This window comes from Carcharhinus amblyrhynchos, chromosome 5 (genome assembly GCF_965287045.1).
Source record: "Carcharhinus amblyrhynchos chromosome 5, sCarAmb.v2.hapA, whole genome shotgun sequence".
Taxonomy (NCBI): Eukaryota; Metazoa; Chordata; class Chondrichthyes; order Carcharhiniformes; family Carcharhinidae; genus Carcharhinus; species Carcharhinus amblyrhynchos.
In genome coordinates, this window is record NC_137328.1 from 120,960,824 (window position 1) to 120,980,330 (window position 19,507).

The 19,507-nt window shown below is 45.0% G+C and overlaps 1 protein-coding gene across 1 annotated transcript in view; it reads left to right on the forward strand.

Moving 5' to 3' along the window:
• The first annotated feature begins 6,886 nt into the window (after window positions 1–6,886).
• LOC145343558 (putative ATP-dependent RNA helicase DDX60) overlaps window positions 6,887–19,507 on the forward strand; it is a 130,760-nt gene continuing 118,139 nt past the window's right edge. Inside the window, exons 1-4 of the mRNA XM_080189807.1 lie at window positions 6,887–7,484; window positions 13,601–13,661; window positions 16,246–16,435; window positions 17,102–17,455. Coding sequence (XP_080045933.1) covers window positions 7,178–7,484; window positions 13,601–13,661; window positions 16,246–16,435; window positions 17,102–17,455 — 912 coding nt within the window. The 5' untranslated portion in view covers window positions 6,887–7,177. The remainder of the gene's footprint in view (window positions 7,485–13,600; window positions 13,662–16,245; window positions 16,436–17,101; window positions 17,456–19,507) is intronic.

Genomic DNA, 19,507 nt, shown 5'->3' on the forward strand with positions numbered 1-19,507 from the left:
AGATATTTTGGCCTTGGAGGGAGTGCAGAGGAGGTTTACTAGGCTGATACCGGAGTTGAGGGGGTTGAGCTATGAGGAGAGGCTGAATAAACTAGGCTTGTACTCATTAGAGTTTAGAAGAATGAGGGGAGATCTCATTGAGACGTATAAGATGATGAATGGGATGGATAGGATAGAGGTGGAAAGACTCTTCCCGCTCAAAAAAGACAGTAGGACTAGGGGGCACAGCCTCAAGATAAAAGGGGGGCGGTTTAGAACGGAGTTGAGGAGGAACTTCTTCACTCAAAGGGTGGTGAATCTCTGGAATTCTCTGCCCGTTGAAGTGGTGGAGGCTGCCTCGCTAAATATTTTTAAGACGCGGGTTGATGGGTTTTTGATAAGAGAGGGGATTAAGGGTTATGGGGAGAGGGTGGGAAAGTGGAACTGAGCAGCGACAGATCAGCCATGATCTTATTGAATGGCGGGGCAGGCTCGAAGAGCTGGATGGCCTACTCCTGCTCCTATTTCTTATGTTCTTATGTTCTTAAAATTACAGCACAGGAACAGGCCCTTCGGCCCTCCAAGCCTGCACCGACCATGCTACCCAACTGAATTAAAACCCCCTTCCCTTACGGGGACCATATCCCTCTATTCCCATCCTATTCACGTACTTGTCAAGACGCCTCTCAAAAGTCACTACCGTATCCGCTTCCACTACCTCCCCCGGCAACGAGTTCCAGGCACCTACTACTCTCCGTGTTAAAAATCTGCCTTGTACATCTAGTTCCTCCTCAACTCAGTCCTAAATCTGCTCCCCCTTATTTTGAGGCTATGCACCCTAGTTCAAGTTTTGTCCCCCCAGTAGAATCAGCTTCCCTGCTTCTATCTTATCTATTCCCTTCATAATCTTATATGTTTCTATAAGATCCCTCCCGCGTTCTCCTGAATTCCAATGAGTATAGCCCCAGTCTACTCAGTCTCTCCTCATATGCCAACCCTCTCAACTCCAGAATCAACCTAGTGAATCTCCTCTGCACCCCCTCCAGTGCCAGTGTATCCTTTCTCAAGTAAGGAGACCAAAACTGTACACAGTACTCCAGGTGTGGCCTCACCAGCACCTTATACAGCTGTAACATAACCTCACTGTTTTTAAACTCCATCCCTCTAGCAATGAAGGACAAAATTCCATTTGCCTTCTTAATTACCTGCTGCATCTGCAAACCAACTCCTTGAGGTTCTTGTACAAGGACACCCAGATCCCTCTGCACAGCAGCATGCTGCAATTTTTTACCATTTAAAAAATAGCCCATTTCACTGTTACTCCTACCAAAATGGATGACCTCACATTTACCAACATTGTACTCCATCTGCCAGACCCTCACCCACTCACTTAGATTATCTATATCCCTTTGCAGACTTTCAGCATCCTCTGCACACTTTGCTCTGCCACTCATCTTAGCGTCATCTGCAAACTTTGACGTACTACTCTTGGTCCCCAACTTCAAATCGTCGATGTAAGTTGTAAAGAATTGCGATCCCAACTCTAATCTCTGAGGCACACCACTAGTCACTGATCGCCAAGCAGAAAAACACCAGTTTACCCCTACTCTTCGCTTTCAATGAGATCGCCTCTCTTCTTTCAAGATTATATAGAATATAGGCCCAGTTTATCCAATCTAAGGTAAATGATGGCCTAGTGACATTATCGGTAGACTATTAAACCAGAAACTCAGCTAATGTCCTGGGGACACGGGTTCAAGTCTCAACATGGCAGATAATGAAATTTGAATTCAATAAAAAGTATCTGGAATTAAGAATCTACTGATGACCATGAAACCATTGCCGATTGTTGGAAAATCCCATCTGGTTCACTAATGTCCTTTAGGAAAGGAAATTTGCCGTCCTGACCTGGTCTGGCTGTGACTCTAGAGCTATAGCAATGCGGCTGACTCTAAACTGCTCTTCAGCAAACTGGGGATGGGCAATAAATTCAGGCTCAGCCAGCGAAACCCATGTCCATTGAATGAAAAAATAATCTCTCTTCATAAGACAGTCCCGCCATCCCCAGATCGGGTCTGGTGTGTTTGGCTAGCTGCCATTTAAATGTGTCGATGCTATTCATCTCTTGGAAGAGTAAGATCCACTTTTTAATCAGTTGCTGGATGAAGATGTTCTTCCTGAACTCCTCACTGATTAATGAGTCATTATTTATGCACTTTATTTGTGTCTCACGCACAACTTTTGCTAACCTCTCCTCATCTGGCCTGTCAAAACCCTTCTGACTCTACAAAACTTGATGAGGGCATCCCTTAGGTGTTCCTTGTTTGAAAAGGCCTCAACGTGTTTGGTCTTCCCTGACGGTTACAGCTGTTCAATCCTGGCATCACCCTTCTGAATCCGGTTTTACACCTTCCACAGAGTCTCTATGTTACAATATGGGGACCAGAGCTCATCACTAATAAGTTCTCAAGTTCATGAGATATAGGAGCAGAATTGGCCATTCAGCCCATCGAGTCCACTCCGCCATTCAATCATGGCTGATATGCTCCTCTTCCCCATTTTCCTGCCTTCTCCCCATAATCCTTCAACCCATTACCAATTAAAAATCTGTCTAACTCCTCCTTAAATTTACACAAGAACATAAGAACATAAGAAATAGGAGCAGGAGTAGGCCAATTAGCCCTTCGAGCTTGCCCCGCCATTCATTAAGATCATGGCTGATCTGTCGTGGCTCAGTTCCACATTCCCGCCCTCTCCCCATAACCCTTAATCCCCTCGCTTATCAAAAACCCATCAACCCGCGTCTTAAAAATATTTAGCGAGGTAGCCTCCACCCACCACCCTTTACTAACTAATTTACTAATTTACTAACTGTCCCAGCATCCACCGCACTATGGGTTAACAAATTGCACAGATACACAACCCTTTGGGAGAAGTAGTTTCTCCTCAACTCTGTTTTAAATTTGCTATGACCTCTCGCCCCAGAATGCCCCACAAGAGGAAGTATCCACTCCACGTCTACTTTATCCATACCTTTTACCATTTTGTATCACCTCAATTTGATCTCCCTTCATTCTTCTCAATTCCAGAGAGTATCAGCCTAAACTGTTCAATCTCTCTTCATATGACAAACCCCTCATCTCTGGAATCAATCTAGTGAACCTCCTCTGAACTGCCTCCAATGTTACTACATCTTTCCTCAGATAAGGGGACCAAAACTGTGCGCAATACTCCAGGTGTGGCCTCACTTGGCCGCTAAGCGTGATCTAACCAACATTCTTATCAAGTTGTATCTAACCTCTCTGTTTTTCAGTTCGATTCCTTCAGAAGCTTTTTTAAAGTGCAAAGTTTATGTTTAACGTCACAAGTAGGCTGACATTAACACTGCAATGAAGTTACAGTGAAAATCCTCTAGCCGCCACACTCTGGCTCAAGTCTCTGCAACCAGCCAGTGTCATTGTCAATAGGTACTATTGATTAAATAAAAGTGATTCACTTTGAGTGAAATGCAATCCAAAGTGTTGTGTTCTCATTAGACAATTTTTTCTGCATCAATCTGATGTGCATGATGTGGAGATGCCAGTGTTGGACTGGGGTAAACACAGTAAGAAGTCTCACATCACCAGGTTAAAGTCCAACAGGTTTATTAACCCCATGAAACTTCTTACTGAACATTCAATTTCTGATTTCTTATGTTCTTCTTCTGTCATGCATCCCTTACTGAACATATACTTGAAACATAACATAAGAACATAAGAAATAGGAGCAGGAGTAGGCCATCTAGCCCTTCGAGCCTGCCCCGCCATTCAATAAGATCATGGCTGATCTGAAGTGGATCAGTTCCACTTTCCCGCTTTCTCCCCATAACCCTTAATTCCCTTGCCTACTAAAAACCTATCTACCTGTGACTTAAATATGTTTAGCGAGGCAGCCTCCACCACTTTAATGGGCAGAGAATTCCAGAGATTCACCACCCTTTGAGTGAAGAAGTTCCTCCTCAACTCCGATCTAAACTGTCCCCCCCCTTATCTTGAGGCTGTGCCCTCTAGTCCTGCTGTCCTTTCTAAGCGGGAAGAATCTCTCTATCTCTACCCTATCCATGCCTTTCATTATCTTATACGCCTCTATAAGATCCCCCCTCATCCTTCTAAACTCCAACGAGAACAGACCCAGTCTATTTAGTCTCTCTTCATAATCCAACCCCCTCATCTCCGGTACCAGTCCGGAAACTCCAGAAACAGTCTCTTTTCCGTCGAGATGAGTCATCCTCTATTTGAGATGCTTTTCGTTTTCCCAGTTGTGGGAGATGGGCGTCGCTGCCTGGCCAGCATTTAGTGAAAAGTCTGACAACACCAGGTTTTAGTCCAACCTATTTATTAGTGGCATTTAGTGCCCATCCCTAGTCTTACACTAATCAACACCTATTGAGGTTTTACTCAGGCCTCAGGTGATAGACAGCTAACCATGACTCAGTCAGCTGAGTCAGATGCCCTTTCAACTCAGCTATTCAGGCTAATTAACTTAAACAATGATTCTTAAAAGTTCAAATTCCCAAATGCGTTTAATTCATGGAGATGGGCCTGTGAGTTTTCATTCGATTTGATTTGATTTGATTCATTATTGTCACGTACATTGGGATACAGTGAAAAGTATTTTCTTATGCGCTATACAAACAAAGCATACCGTTCATGGAGAAGGAAAGGAGAGAGTGCAGAATGTAGTGTTGCAGTCATAGCTAGGGTTAACTTAATGCGAGGTGGATCCATTCCAAAGACTGATAGCAGCAGAGAGGAAGCTGTTCTTGAGTCGGTTGGTACGTGACCTCAGTCTTTTCCCGACGGAAGAAGGTGGAAGAGAGAATGTCCGGGGTACGTGGGATTCTTAATTATGCCGGCTGCTCTTCCGAGGCAGCGGGAAGTGTAGACAGAGTCAATGGATGGGAGGCTGGTTTGTGCGATGTCAAAAAGAATCAAAAGACCTCATAGATACACATTGAGGTTAATTTGAATAGAGGCCAATTACTGCAGATGTTGGAATCTGAAATAAAACCAGAAAATATTGGAAAAATTCAGCTGAGGTCGATTTGAACGTTGTGTTTGGGGGGAGCAGAGGTATCGTCACTGGATCAGTAATCCAGAAGGCTGGGCCAGAAATTTCTTTACGTTGTAACCGTCGCAGCAGGAAATCAGCATGGAAGACCGTTTCAGCGAGAAACCAGTCATGCAGTCTGTCATAATCTGTATGGTAACCATAAAAGTAATGGAAAAACTAGAGAAATAAATCTCTTGTCGATGGCCCTAATTGGTCTCCTCGGTGAAGTGTGGGTGAATTGAATGAGGAATTTAATGGTTACTGGCCAATGAAGGTCTCAACTCACAACATTCTTGCCTTTAGGGGAGAAGAACATAAGAAATAGGAGCAGGAGTAGGCCATCTAGCCCTTTGAGCCTGCCCCGCCATTCAATAAGATCATGGCTGATCTGTCGCTGCTCAGTTCCACTTTCCCGCCCTCTCCCCATAACCCTTAATCCCCTCGCTTATCAAAAACCCATCAACCCGCGTCTTAAATATATTTAGCGAGGCAGCCTCCACCACTTCAACGGGCAGAGAATTCCAGAGATTCACCACCCTTTGAGTGAAGAAGTTCCTCCTCAACTCCGTTCTAAACCGCCTCCCCTTTATCTTGAGGCTGTGCCCCCTAGTCCTACTGTCCTTTCTGAGCGGGAAGAGTCTCTCCACCTCTATCCTATCCATCCCATTCATCATCTTGTACGTCTCAATGAGATCTCCCCTCATTCTTCTAAACTCTAACGAGACAAGGAAAGAGAAAAGGAATAGATACGTCCTTACAAGTGATTTGGGTTTGGAATGCTCTGCCTGAGAGTGCAGTGGAGATAGGTTCAAGCAAGGCATTCAAGATGGGATTGGAGTGTGATCTGAAATGGAAGGTTGTATGGGGTGACGGTGGCACAGTGATTAGCACTGCTACCTCACCGCACCAGGGACCAGGTTAAAGTCCAACAGGTTTATTTGATAGTAAATGCCGAAAGCTTTTGGAAAGCTTGTGGCACCTACCATCAAATAAACCTGTTGGACTTTACCCTGGTGTTGTGAGGCTTCTGACTGTGTTTACCCCAGTCCAACGCCGGCATCTCCGCATCATAATCTGTATGGTACTGGAGATCTTCCAGCTCAGCTGTGAAGGGTGTGGCTCAAAACCCACAGCAGGACTTGTTAGCCACAGGCAGAGGAATGGGACACAGCTTTAAGTTAAGGCATGGTAGTTATAGGACGGATGTCAGAGGTAGGTTCTTTACTCAGGGGGTAGTAAGGGCGTGGAATGCCCTGCCTGCAGCAGTTGTGGACTCGCCAACTTTAAGGGCGTTCAAATGGTCAGTGGATAGGCATATGGATAACATTGGAATAGATTCGGTTAGAGGCTCATTAGATTGGTTCCACTGGTCGACACAACATTGCTGTAATGTTCTATGTTCCATGAATCATTTGATAATCAGCCAGCCCAGCCTGCCAGCAATGAGGAACACTGCGGGGAGCCCCTGACTTATTCGGATTTGCACACTGAGTTTTGAGTTTGCTTCTGCATTTCCTATCATGCTTTCGTTTTGTTAAACCTTACGTGGCAAATGGACTCTGAGGCTTTTGTTTATATATCTTTTTCTAAGACCATCGGTCTTAGAAGGCCGGTCATGAGAAGATCTTGTACGTTGGCCTGTTGTGGCACTGTGCCTTCATGTACAGTAGTTGCGAAACAAAATAGAAATTAGTTGGGAAAGTGAAACTTAACTTGGTCATGTAACATGCAGGAAATGAAAGTCAGTTTTGTATTGGTCAATATAAATACAATGATAACATCTGTGTACAGTCACTGCAGTGTGTTCATTCCCTGGACTGGGTTGGTCCATCACAGGAGAAAGTGGAGACTGGTGAAATTGCTGATTACCTGGGCTACCCAGCACTGAGAAAGCTATTTGCCAGTGCAAGCTGGAATAAACAGGTTGAGGAACAACTGGGCAGCCCAACTGACAGGTTCAAACCTGGGACAAGTGAGCATTCGGAGTAAGCAGGGTCCCCAAGGGCTGGTTCAAGCAGCCAGAAACAGGACAAGGTCCACCCCTCGTTGGCAAGCCCCGAGTCGCTTCTCCACACCCAAGGCTCTGGGTCAGGAAGGCAGGAGCAGCATGGAGGGCGGAAGCCGCTCAGGCTACCCGGACGAGGAAAATGGAAGCGACTTGGGCGAGGAAGAGTCAGACAGCCTTGGAGAAAGTGATGAGGACAGTCTGGACGAGGAAGCTGCCGTGGAAATGAAGTTACGTTCCATCAAGCAGCTGAGCGACACCGTGGGGGAGCTGAAATTGGACAAACTGTTACCCGAGCCCTCCACCTGCGAGGGGTCAGGTGAGGGAGCCGGCACCTTGCAGGCTGGAGCCAAGGGTTTGGGAGTGAACAAAGCCGTTCCTTTAGGGAAAGGAGAAGCTGCCTCAGATGGTAAGTATTGTTTGACAAGTATAGCCACTCCTCAGAGAATACACAAGGGTGAAGTGCAGGCGTCAGGTAAAACTGGCATCTCCTCTATTCTAAGGGGTGTTGTGTGGAGTTTCTGATTTGATTTATTATCAGACTCATAGAGGCTTACAGCATGGAAACAGGCCCTTCAGCCCAACTTGTCTATGCCGCCCATTTCTTTTTTAAACCCCTAAGCTAATCCCAATTGCCCGTGCTTGGCCTTCTGTACCCATCTTATCCATAGAACTGTCTAAATGCTTTTTAAAAGACAACATTGTATTTGCCTCCCTCTGGCGCATGTATCGTTTCTTGCGCTCTACGCAGACAAAGCATATCGTTCATAAGAAAGAAAGGAGAGGGTGCAGAATGTAGTGTTACAGTCATAGCTCCGATGTAGAGAAAGATCAACTTATTATGTGTTAAGTCCAAAGATGTGCTGGTTTGGTGGATTGGCCATGCTAAATTGCCCCTTAGCATCAGGGGGACTAGCTGGGATAAACGCATGGGGTTGTGGGATAGGGCCTGGACCGGAACGTGGTCAGTGCAGATCTGATGAGCCGAATGGTCTTTTTCTGCACTGTAGGATTCTAGGGTTCAAAAGTCTGACGGCAGCAGGGAAGAAACTGTTCTTGAGTCAGTTGGTACATGAGCTCAGACTTTTGTATCTTTTTTTCCAACGGAAGAAGGTGGAAGAGAGAATGTCTGGGGTGTGTGGGGTCCTTAATTATGCTGGCTGCTTTGCTGAGGCAGCGGGAAGTGTAGACAGAGTCAATGGATGGGAGGCTGGTTTGCGCGATGGATTGGGCTACATTCACAACCCTTCGTAGTTCCTTGCGGTCTTGGGCAGAGCAGCAGCCCATCCCAAGTTGTGATACGACCAGAAAGAATGCTTTCTATGGTGCGTCTGTAAAAGTGTCGTAGCCGACTTTCTTCAGCCTCATCAGAAAGTAGAGGTGCATTGCAAAGCCCAAAGTGGGCAGCACATCCTCGAGGGGCCAGAGTAATCTCAACAACAAAAAGATGTTTACATAGCAGCACAACAGAACGAAACAGCCCAACCCTAATTCTAGAGGGCACGCACTGAAGGTGGGAGGGGTAAATTTTTTTTTACACAGAGTGGAAATCTGCACTCGTGATTAGTTAATGCTGTGAGAAGGTGCAGAGGTTGTTTAAATTTGAGCAATATCTTTTGATAAATCGGATTTATTTTGCACCAGAAGTTCCTTGACTGCTCCCTTGTGTTGCTTGGGGCAAATCTTGCAGAAGAAACTAACACAGTCTTGTATGACCTTTGTTACCGATATCAGCTCTTGCTAAATATTAGCCAATTAATTTTTTGTTTACAGATCCTAATCCTGTCCTCAACGTGCCATTCTGGCACCCGCTTGTATCACCAGTTCTTAATTTAATGATGTTTAATGATAAGACATTTTTAATAAAGTTATTAGTATTATTCAGCTCTTTTAGAATCATTGAATCCCTTTGCTACAGAAGGAGTCCATTTGGCCCATCAAGTCTGTGCCAGCAACAATCCCACCCAAGCTCTATCTCTGTAACCATGTATATTTGCCACACTAATACCCCTGACACTAAGGGGCAATTTAGCTTGGCCAATCCACCTAACCTTCATATCTTTGGAGGAAACTGGAGCACCTGGAGGGAACCCAGGCAGACACAGGGAGAATGTGCAAACCCCACATAGACAGTCACCCAAGGCTGGAATTGAACCCAGGTCACTGGTACTGTAAGGCAGAAGTGCTAACCACTGTGCCACTGTGCCACCCAGTGTTCCTCATTTGACAGTACATGTAACTGATGTGATTACCATTGATACTTCTTTTTATGTGGGGTGTGGGCATTGCTAGCTGGGCCAACATTTATTGCCCATGCCTAGTTGCCCTTGTTCAGAAAGTACTTAGTCTATCACATTGCTGTGGATATGATTTGTTTTATTATTTTCACATGTATTCGTATACAATGAAAAGTATTCTTTCTTGCGTGCTATACAGACAAAGCATATCATTCATAGAGAAGGAAAGGAGAGGGTGCAGAACATAGTGTTACAGTCATAGCTAGGGCATAGAGAAAAATCAACTTAATGCAAGGTAGGTCCATTCAGAAGTCTGATGGCAGCAGGGAAGACGCTGTTCTTGAGTCAGTTGGTACATTCCCTCAGACTTGTATCTTTTTTCTGATGGAAGAAGGTGGAAAAGAGAATCTCTGGGGTATGTAGGGTCCTTAATTACATTGGCTGCTTTGCTGAGGGAAGGGTAGACAGAGTCAATGGATGGGAGGCTGGTTTGCGTGATGGATTAGGTTACATTCACGACCTTTTGTAGTTTTTTGCGGTCTTGGGCAGAGCAGGAGCCCATACCAAGCTGTGATACAACCAGAAAGAATGCTTTCTATGGTGTATCTGTCAAAGTTGATGAGAGTCATAGTAGATGTGCCAAATTTCCTGGAGTCACACGTAGGCCAGACCAGATAAGCTTGGCAAATTTCCTTCCCTAAAGGACGTTAGTGAACCAGATGGGATTTTACAACAATCGACAATGGTTTCATGGTCATCAGTAGACTTTTAATTCCAGATTCTTATTGAATTCAAATTTCATCAACTGCCGTGGCGGGATTTGAACCCGGGTCCCCAGAGCATTACTCTGGGTCCCTGGATTACACTACTACATCACTACCTCCCTTGCTATGCCCTCACTCGGGCTGTTCCTTGTAGCAGCCATTTTTTAAAATTTATTTATCAGTCTTTAGTAGGCTTACATTAACAATGTAATGAAGTTACACTCCGATGCCTGTTCAGGTTTACTGAAGGAGAATTTAGCATAGCCAATACACCTAACCCCATCTTTCAGACTATGGGAGTAAACCGCAGCATCTGAAGGAAACCCACGCAGACACGGGGAGAACTTGCAAATTTTGACACACTACATTTGGTCCCCAACTCCAAATCATCTAAATCGTAAAGAATTGCGGTCCCAACACTGATCCCTGAGGAACACCACTAGTCACTGATCGCTAACCAGAAAAACACCTATTCACACCCAGTCTCTGTTAGTTAACCAATCCTCTATCCATGCTAATACATTGCCCGTAACACCATGCACCTTTATCTCATGCAGCAGCCTTTGGTGTGGCACCTTGTCAAATCCAGAAGGAAATCCAAATACACCACACCCACAGATTCCTCATTGTCCACTGCACGTATAATGTTCTCAAAGAATTCCACCAAATTAGTCATACATGACCTGCCCTTCATGAACCCATGCTGTGTCTTCCCAAAGGGACAATTTATATCCAGATGCCTCACTATTTCTTCCTTGATGATAGATTCAAGCATTTTCCCTACTACAAAAGTTAAGCTAATTGGCCTATAATTACACGCCTTTTGTCTACCTCCTTTTTTAAACAGTGGCGTCACATTTGCTGTTTTCCAATCTACAGGAACCATCCCAGAGTCCAGTGAATTTTGGTAAATTACCTCTAGTGTATTTACTATTTCTCCCACCATCTCTTTTGGTACCCTGGGATGCATTCCATCAGGGTCAGGAGACTTGTCTACCTTTAGCCCCATTAACTTGCCCAACACGACCTCTTTCATGATAATGATAGTTTCTAGGTGCTCACCTGCTATAGCCTTCCTGTCATCAATTTTTGGCATGTTACTTGTGTCTTCCACTGTGAAGACCGACACAAAATACCTGTTCAACGCCTCCGCCATTTTCTCATTTCCAGTTATTACATCTCCCTTCTCATTCTCTACAGGACCAATGTTTACTTTAGCCACTCTTTTTTGTTTTATATATTTGTAGAAACCTTTGTTATGTGTTTTTATATTTTGAGTTAGTTTACTGTCATAATCCATCTTACTTTTCTTTATAGCTTTCTTTGCGACTTTTAGTTGACCTTTAAAGGTTTCCCAATCCTTTTGTTTCCCACTAATCTTTTCCTCTTTATATTCATTTCCTTTCAGTTTGCTACCCTCCTTTATTTCCTAAGATATGCATGGCTGATTATCTCTTTCTCTACAGTCCTTCCTTTTCACTGGTATGTACTTTGGCTGAGCACAGTGGAAAAATTGCTTTGAAAGTCCTCCACTATTCCTCAATTGTCCCCCAATAAGGTCCATTCCTCTCTCATCCCTTTGTAGTCTCCTTTGTTGAAGCACAAGACACTGGTATTGGGTTTTACCTTCTCACGCTCCATCTGTATTTTAAATTCAACCATACTGTGATCGCTCCTTCCAAGAGAATCCCTAACTGCAAGATCACTAATTATTCCAGTCCAACGCTGGCATCTCCACATCATCATTACACAGGACCAGATCTAGGATAGCTTGCTCCCTTGTAGGTTCCATTACATACTGTTCAAGGAAGCTAACGTGGATACATTCTATGAACTCCTCCTGGTTTGACCAATTGATATGTAGATTAAAGTCCCCCATGATAATTGCTGTACCATTTTTACATGCATGAGTTATTTCTTTGCGTATTTCTCGCCCCCACCATGATGTCATTATTTGGTGGCCTATAGACGATACCCATCAGTGACTTTTTCTCCTTACTATTTCTAATTTCCACCCAAATGGATTCAACCGTTTTTTCCATAGAACCTATATCATCTCTCACTACTGCCCTGGTGGTATCATTAAATATCAGAACTGCACCACCTTCCTCTCAGTCCCTCCGAACAGTCAGATAACCCTGGGTATTTAACTCCCAGTAGTAGCCATCCTGCCAACCATGTCTCTGTATTGGCCACCAAATCAAACTCCTTTGCAATGATGTGTGCCGTCAATTCATTTAACTTGTTTCAAATGCTACGGGCATTCAGATAAAGTGCCCTTCTGCACTTTTCGTACCTTCTTCTTGAATTTTAGTATCTCCATTAATAACATAAATGTACAAAGAAGGGTTTGACAGAGCTGCAGTATAAATACACCCTCTCCTCCTCCTTCGCCCCAACTGATGTTCCTCCCCAAACAGGGCATGCACCCTTGCACCCCATTGGCTTACATTTTGTGCAGCCTCTCCATTGGATCCAGCCCGATCACATGGCCCTCAAGGCTTGGCCTACTTAAAGGGGACACCTGACCACACGAGCCATTTAAGTAATACTGTACCGATATGTTTTACCTGCCAAAATGAATGATGTCACATCTATCCACGTTACTCTGCATCTGCGTGTATTTGTCCACTCACTCACTCAACTTGCCTAGATTGTCCTGAAGCATTTTAACACCCTTCTCGCCGCTCGCGTTCTCACCACGTTTTTCAAATATCCATTATTGCGGGAAATATTGATATGTCATCATAGGTATAAAAGAAGAGAGCAGTGGGGCAAAAAGGGGAGGGCAACTGCCACCTGCCACAGCTCTCAGCACCATCTAGATGGCAAAGGTACCAAAGAAGGAAGAGGAAAGAAGAGCGAGGCTCTAGACAGAAGAATCAACAGAGAAGGCTCAGGATATTCCAGAAGATACAAAACCTGGTTGTAAAGAGTAACTAAATGCTATTTTGTTAATGAGTGAGAATTGTATATATTGGAATAGCATACCATTAGAATCTTATTTGGATTGTTAATAGTTTAGTAACTGCTAGTTAGATAAATTGTTATGTCTTGATTTTAGAGAGTGAGTGTCAGGGATTTATTTTGTATTTAACCACTAGGAGTTGCTGAAGAGCAGGTCACACTACTTCACACACACTTGTTATAGATTATAAGGCAAAGTCCTCTTCTTTGGAGTTAGTTCTCAGAGGGGGCAATCAACCTTCACTTCATAACAATAAGGTGTATCTGTAAATGTTGGTGAGAGTCGCAGCTGACATGTCAAATTTCCTTAGACTTCTGGGAAAATAGAGGCACTGGTGTGTTTTCTTAACCATAGTGTGAGCATTGGGGGGACCAGGACAGCTTGTTGGTGATTTGGGCACCTAAAAACTTGAAGCCCTTGACCATTTCTACTTTGTCCCCATTGATGTAGACAGGGCCCTGTCCTCAACTACGCTTCCTTCGTGTTGTTGACATTGAGGGAGAGATTACTGTTGCCGCACCTTGTTTACCAGATTCTCTGTCTCTTCCTTTAACAGCACTTAAGGGAAACTTACGCAGTTTGTCACGGTATTTAACCTCCATCTATACAAAAAGCCAGTAAGTATACACCGCTTTAACCAGTGGGGGGCTGGAGATGGGGGGACGGGGGATAGGGGGACGGGGGTGGGAGGGCAGAAGGGGCAGGCTTCTTTGTTGGAGGTCACTCATACAAAATGATTTCAATCCCAGTGGATGACCGGGTTGGCTGTGAACGAGTGACAATTCAGAGCCCCGTAATAGTTTGGGGAACCTCAGTAAAAGGCATGATGGGTGAATTAGCCATGGGTTAATATTTATGGAGTGAATGTTTGCACGTTAGCAGCAGTTGCACATTAATTTTCTGATGCAAACAACAAAACAAGAAAAGTGGCTCAATCATGGGTTCAGAAAAGAATTTAAAGGATGGTGTTGGATCCAAAGAGGAGTCCTAAAAACATGCTGCAAAGAATGGCAAACCTCAGGATTGGGAAGAGTTCGGTATTCAGCAACGGAGGGCTAAGAGATTAAGAGGGGAAAATATAGAGTATGAAAGTAAACTTGCAAGTAACATAAAACTAGATTGTAAAAGTTTATACATGTACATAAAAAGAGAGATGAGTGGTGAAGACAAATGTACCATAAGACAGAAGCAGAATTAGGCCATTCGGCCCATCGAGTCTGCTCCACCATTCAATCATGGCTGATATTTTTCCCATCTCCATTCTCCTGCCTTTTCCCCGTAACCCCTGACCCCCTTTTTAATCAAGAACCTATCTACCTCTGTCTTAAAAACACTCAATAACCTGGTCTCCACAGCCTTCTGAGGCAAAGAGTTCCACAGGTTCACCACTCTCTGCCTGAAGGAATTCCTCCTCATCTCTGTTTTAAAGGATCGTCCCTTTAACCTGAGGTTGTGCCCTCTGGTTCTAGTTTTTCCTGCCAGTGGAAACACCCTCTCCACGTCCACTCTAACCAGGTCTTGAAGTATCCTGTAAGTTTCAATAAGATCCCCTTGCAGTCTGAAACTTTTTTTTTATTCATTCATGGGCGTCGCTGGCTGGCCAGCATTTATTGCCCATCCCTAGTTGCCAGAGGGCAGTTGAGAGTCAACCACATTGCTGTGGCTCTGGAGTCACATGTAGGCCAGATCGGGTAAGGACGGCAGATTTCCTTCCCTAAAAGGCCATTAGTGAACCAGATGGGTTTTTCCAACAATCAACAGTGGCTTCATGGTTATCAGTAGCTTCTTAATTCCAGATTTTTTTAAATTGAATTCTATCATCTGTTGTGGTGGGATTCGAACCCGGGTCCCCAGAACATCAGCCGAGTTTCTGGTTTGACAGTATTTGTGGAGAGAGAATAGAGCCAGCATTTTGAGTCTGAATGACCCTTCGTCAGAGCTAAACACAAAGAAAATGGGAAAAGATTTATTCTCTGAGGCTGAGAGAGGAGGGGGGTTGAGTAGGTGAGCAAAGAGTCAGAGAGAAAGTTTATTTATTAGATGGCACAAATAGGCTCATGTTAACACTGCAATGAAGTTGCTATGAGAATTCCCTAGTCTGCCACACTCCAGCACACATTTGACTGCACAGAGGGAGAATTTAGCATGGCCAAGGTACCTAACCAGCACACCTTTCAGACTGTGGGAGGAAACCGGAGCACCCAGTGGAAACCCACGCAGACACGGGGAGAATGTGCAAACTCGGCGCAGACGGTGACCTCAGCTGGGAATCGAACCTGGGTCCCTGGCACTGTGAGGCAGCAGTGCTAACCACTGTGCCACCTCAGGACTAAGGGAACGAAAATGGTGGTTATAAAGGCTGAGAGTGGTGCCAATAGTGTCCATTAAGAACACTAAAGGCGCAAAGTCAAAAGAGACTAAGAGTGTCTCTTAATGAATGCTTTTTGGGGCAGCACAGTGGCACAGTTGTTAGCACTGCTGCCTCACAGTGCCAGGGACCCAGGTTCGATTCCTGACTTGGGTCACTGTCTGTGCAGAGTCTGCGCACCCGGGTCTGCGTGGGTTTCCTCCGGGTGCTCCGGCTTCCTCCCGCAGTCTGAAAGACGTGCTGGTTAGGGTGCATCGGCAGCAACAATTTACAAAGGAACAACAATTTATACTGCACGAGGAAAGGGTGCTGATCGATTAGTGGGGCAGCCCTGATTGGTCATGGCGTTGCCACGGAAAATGCACCAGGGAGTTATATGCCGGAATTTTACCGCCTCGCCCACCCGAGGCTCGTTAAGATCCCACCCGTGGCCAATGGGCAGTGCTGCTCCGTGAGCTACGCCCGCCCTGGAATCGGGGCCGGGCGGGCGAATTGGCCAGGCTAAATTCTCCCTCAGGGTGCCCGAACAGGCGCTGGAGCGTGACAACTCGGGGGCTTTCGCCGTAACTGCATTGCACTATTAATGTGAGCCTATTTGTGATACTAATAAAACTTAACACCATTCATGTCCTTTTGCCCATGACACCTTGCTCAAATACAGCACCCCCTTCCTCCGCCTCACAGTATCGCCTGCGCCCTATTTTCTTCGTCTTCTGCTCTGATGAAGGATCTTCCAAACTCGAAACGTTGGCCCTATCCTGTCAGACCCGCTGAGATTCTCCAGCATTTTGTTTCGATGGGTTTACCCTTTCTGCTTTCTTTCTGACACACAGGAAATTGAGCTTACTGCGTGACTTTGTGGAGTCCGAGTTCTTTGTTATCGATGGAGACTCTTTGATGATGATGTTCATTCACGAGGATTCCCTTGACATCGGACAGAACCTGCACTTCTTTTACCTGGTGGAGTGTTTCTTGTTTGACTTGTCCCAAAAAATGGCAAAGTATGTCGTTACGTTCTTCAAGGTAAGGACGAAACCTCACCCTCCATCACTTTAATAGTTCTATAGACAGAGAAATCTTGTGGTGCAGTGGTAGTGTCCCTGGCTCTGGATCAGAATTTCCAGGTTCAAGTCCCTGATCCTGCCTACATAGGAACCCGTCCTCTGCAGACAAAAGGAACATGTCCAACATTGTGCCTTTCTTGAATTAAACCAAAGATGTAGGGTACTATTGCTGGAATTTTACTGGCACCCCCCACCCCAATTCCAAGTGGGCATGACTTGCAGAACAGCAGCCTCCACTGGCCGCGGGAGGGACCTTATGAGCTTCGGGTGGGCAAGGCGGTAAAATTCCAGCATATAACTCCGGCATGTAACTCCCTGGTGCGTTTTCCATGGAGATACCATGACTAATCAGAGCTGACCCACGAATCAATCAGCACCAATTCCTCAATTGTTGTTCCCTTGTAAACTTGGAATCTTTACATCTGCCCTGCTGAGTGCAAGACAAAAAACTTTGACTGCCTGCCTCTTTTTCTTCCCAGCAATACTCAGGTCTCTATTATCCGGCCAATTTCCTGTGGAACTGGAAGAGGGAAGTCCTGCGTGATACGGTGGATAATAGGGGCAGCAGGTAACACAACAAATATTCCCTTAATTTCAGCTTGATTGGCCCCTGTTTTCTTCGTAGGACACAGAATGTATATGGAATGAAAGTTGCCTTTACCTCTCAATACGGGCTGCACTGATTCTCCACCTTCAGTACAAGACGAATGTCCGAGTCCACACGGAGTTCTCCAACTGCTTTGATTCAAAATGGATGAGCTTTTTGGAGGAGAACCACCCCTATTTTATACTGATTTCCGACAAAGCTTTTCCTCGGCAGAGAAGGCACCTGGCCACCGGAATGTTCCACACCCTGATGCTTCACACCCTGGGGCACAAAGTAAGTGTCGTCCTGTCATCCGGAATGAGCCAGGACATTCTCCGAGTATACGGGTATCACGCATGCAGCAGGCCATCTATTGTTTCAACATTTCAGGAGGTAAGAGGGCATTTGCTCTGAAATATTTCTCATTTTCTTTCTACCAACCAATTTCAGACTGATGGGTAAAGGAATCTCATATCTATCTGTTTGCCGACCTGCTTATCCATCCATCCATCTGTTGGTCATTATTTTGTTTACCTCACTCCTAAAATTCTCACCCTGCTACTCAAATCCCTCCACCACCCTCCCCCCCGCCCCATCTCCCCGAGCCCTACAATCCTCCAAGACATTTGCACTCATCCAATTACGACCTCTTGTACATCCAGCTGCAGTTTGATACGACCAAGGGCCTTACTTTGCTGGTTATTTCAACGTTTAAGAGGACAAGCATTCTGAAATACTTTTGCCTCTCCTTCTGTTACGAATTCAAGGGGTTGGCACGGTGCTTGGTGCTGCTGCCCCACAGCGCCAGGGATCCGGCTCGGATTCCCGGCTTGTGTCACTGTCTGTGTGGAGTTTGCACGTTCTCCCCGTGTCTGCGTGGGTTTCCTCCCATACTTGAAAGATGTGTAGGTTAGGTGGATTGGATGTGCCAAATCCTCCCTCAGTGTATCCGAACAGGCGCCAGAGTGTGGCAACTAAGGGATTTTCACAGTAACTTTGTTGCAGTGTTAATGTAAGCCTACTTGTGACTTATAAATAAACTTTATTTATACTTTACTTTAAGGACTGATAAATAATTAAATATGTACTGAGAGGAGGGTCCATCCAAGGGTTAGGCCACTGAGTCTATATGGGTAGAATTGAGAAATAAGAATGAGGAAATGACTTTGATAGGGTTGTACTATAGGCCGCCAAATAGTTGGCGGGAAATTGGAAGGTATTTTGAGAGACAGGATCTACAGGCATTTAGAGATGTAAGGACTGATTAGGGACAGTCAGCATGGCTTTGTGAATAGAAAATCATGTCTCACAAATTTGGTTGAGGCTTTTGAAGGGATAGCCAAGAAGGTAGATGAGGGCAGTGCAGTTGATGTTGTCTACATGGACTTCAGCAAGGCCTTTGACAAGGTACCGCATGGTAGGTTGTTGCATAAGGTTAAATCTCATGGGACCCAGGGTGAGGTATCTATAGGGATACAAAATTGTCTTCTTGACAGAAGTCTCACAACACCAGGTTAAAGTCCAACAGGTTTATTTGGTAGTAAATGCCACTAGCTTTCGAAACATTGTTCCTTCGTCAGGTGAGTCTTGACAGAAGCCAGAGGGTAGTTGTAGAAACTTGCTTTTCAAACTGGAGGCCTGTGACCAGGGGTGTGCCTCAGGGATCAGTGCTGGGTCCACTGCTATTTGTCAATTGTATTAATGATTTGGATGAGAATACAAAAGGCATGGTTAGTAAGTTTGCAGATGACACCAAGATTGGTGGACAGTGAAGAAAGTTATCTCCAATTGCAACGGGATCTTGATCAATTGGGCCAGTGGGCTGACAAATGGCAGACGGAGCTTAACTTAGACAAATGTGAGGTGATGCATTTTGGTAGATTGAACCAGGGCAGGACTTACTCAGTTAATGGTAAGGCGTTGGGGAGAATTACAGAACAAAGAAATCTAAGGGCACACGTTCATATTTCCTTGAAAGTTGGGGTACGGAATTCTACAGATTCACAGTCCTTTGGGAGAGGTAGTCTCTCCTCAACCCTGTTTTAAATTTGCTGTCCCTCATCCTAAGGCTATGACCTCTCGTCCCAGAATGCCCCACAAGAGGAAGCATCCACTTCACCTCTACTTTATCCATACCTTTTATCACCTTGTATCATCTCAATTTGATCTCCCCTCATTTTTCCAAATTCCAAAGAGTATCGGCCTAAACTGTTCAATCTCTCTACATACGCCAAACCCCTCATCTCTGGAATCAATCTAGTGAACCTCCTCTGAACCGCCTCCAACGCCACAACATCTTTCCTCAGATAAAGGGGACCAAAACTGTGCGCAGTACTCCAGGTGCGGCCTCACCAATGCCTTGCAAAGTTGTAGCAATGCTTCCTTACCTTTATATTCTATTCCTTTTGTACCGTATCCAAAGCCTGGACTACAAATGTTTAAAGT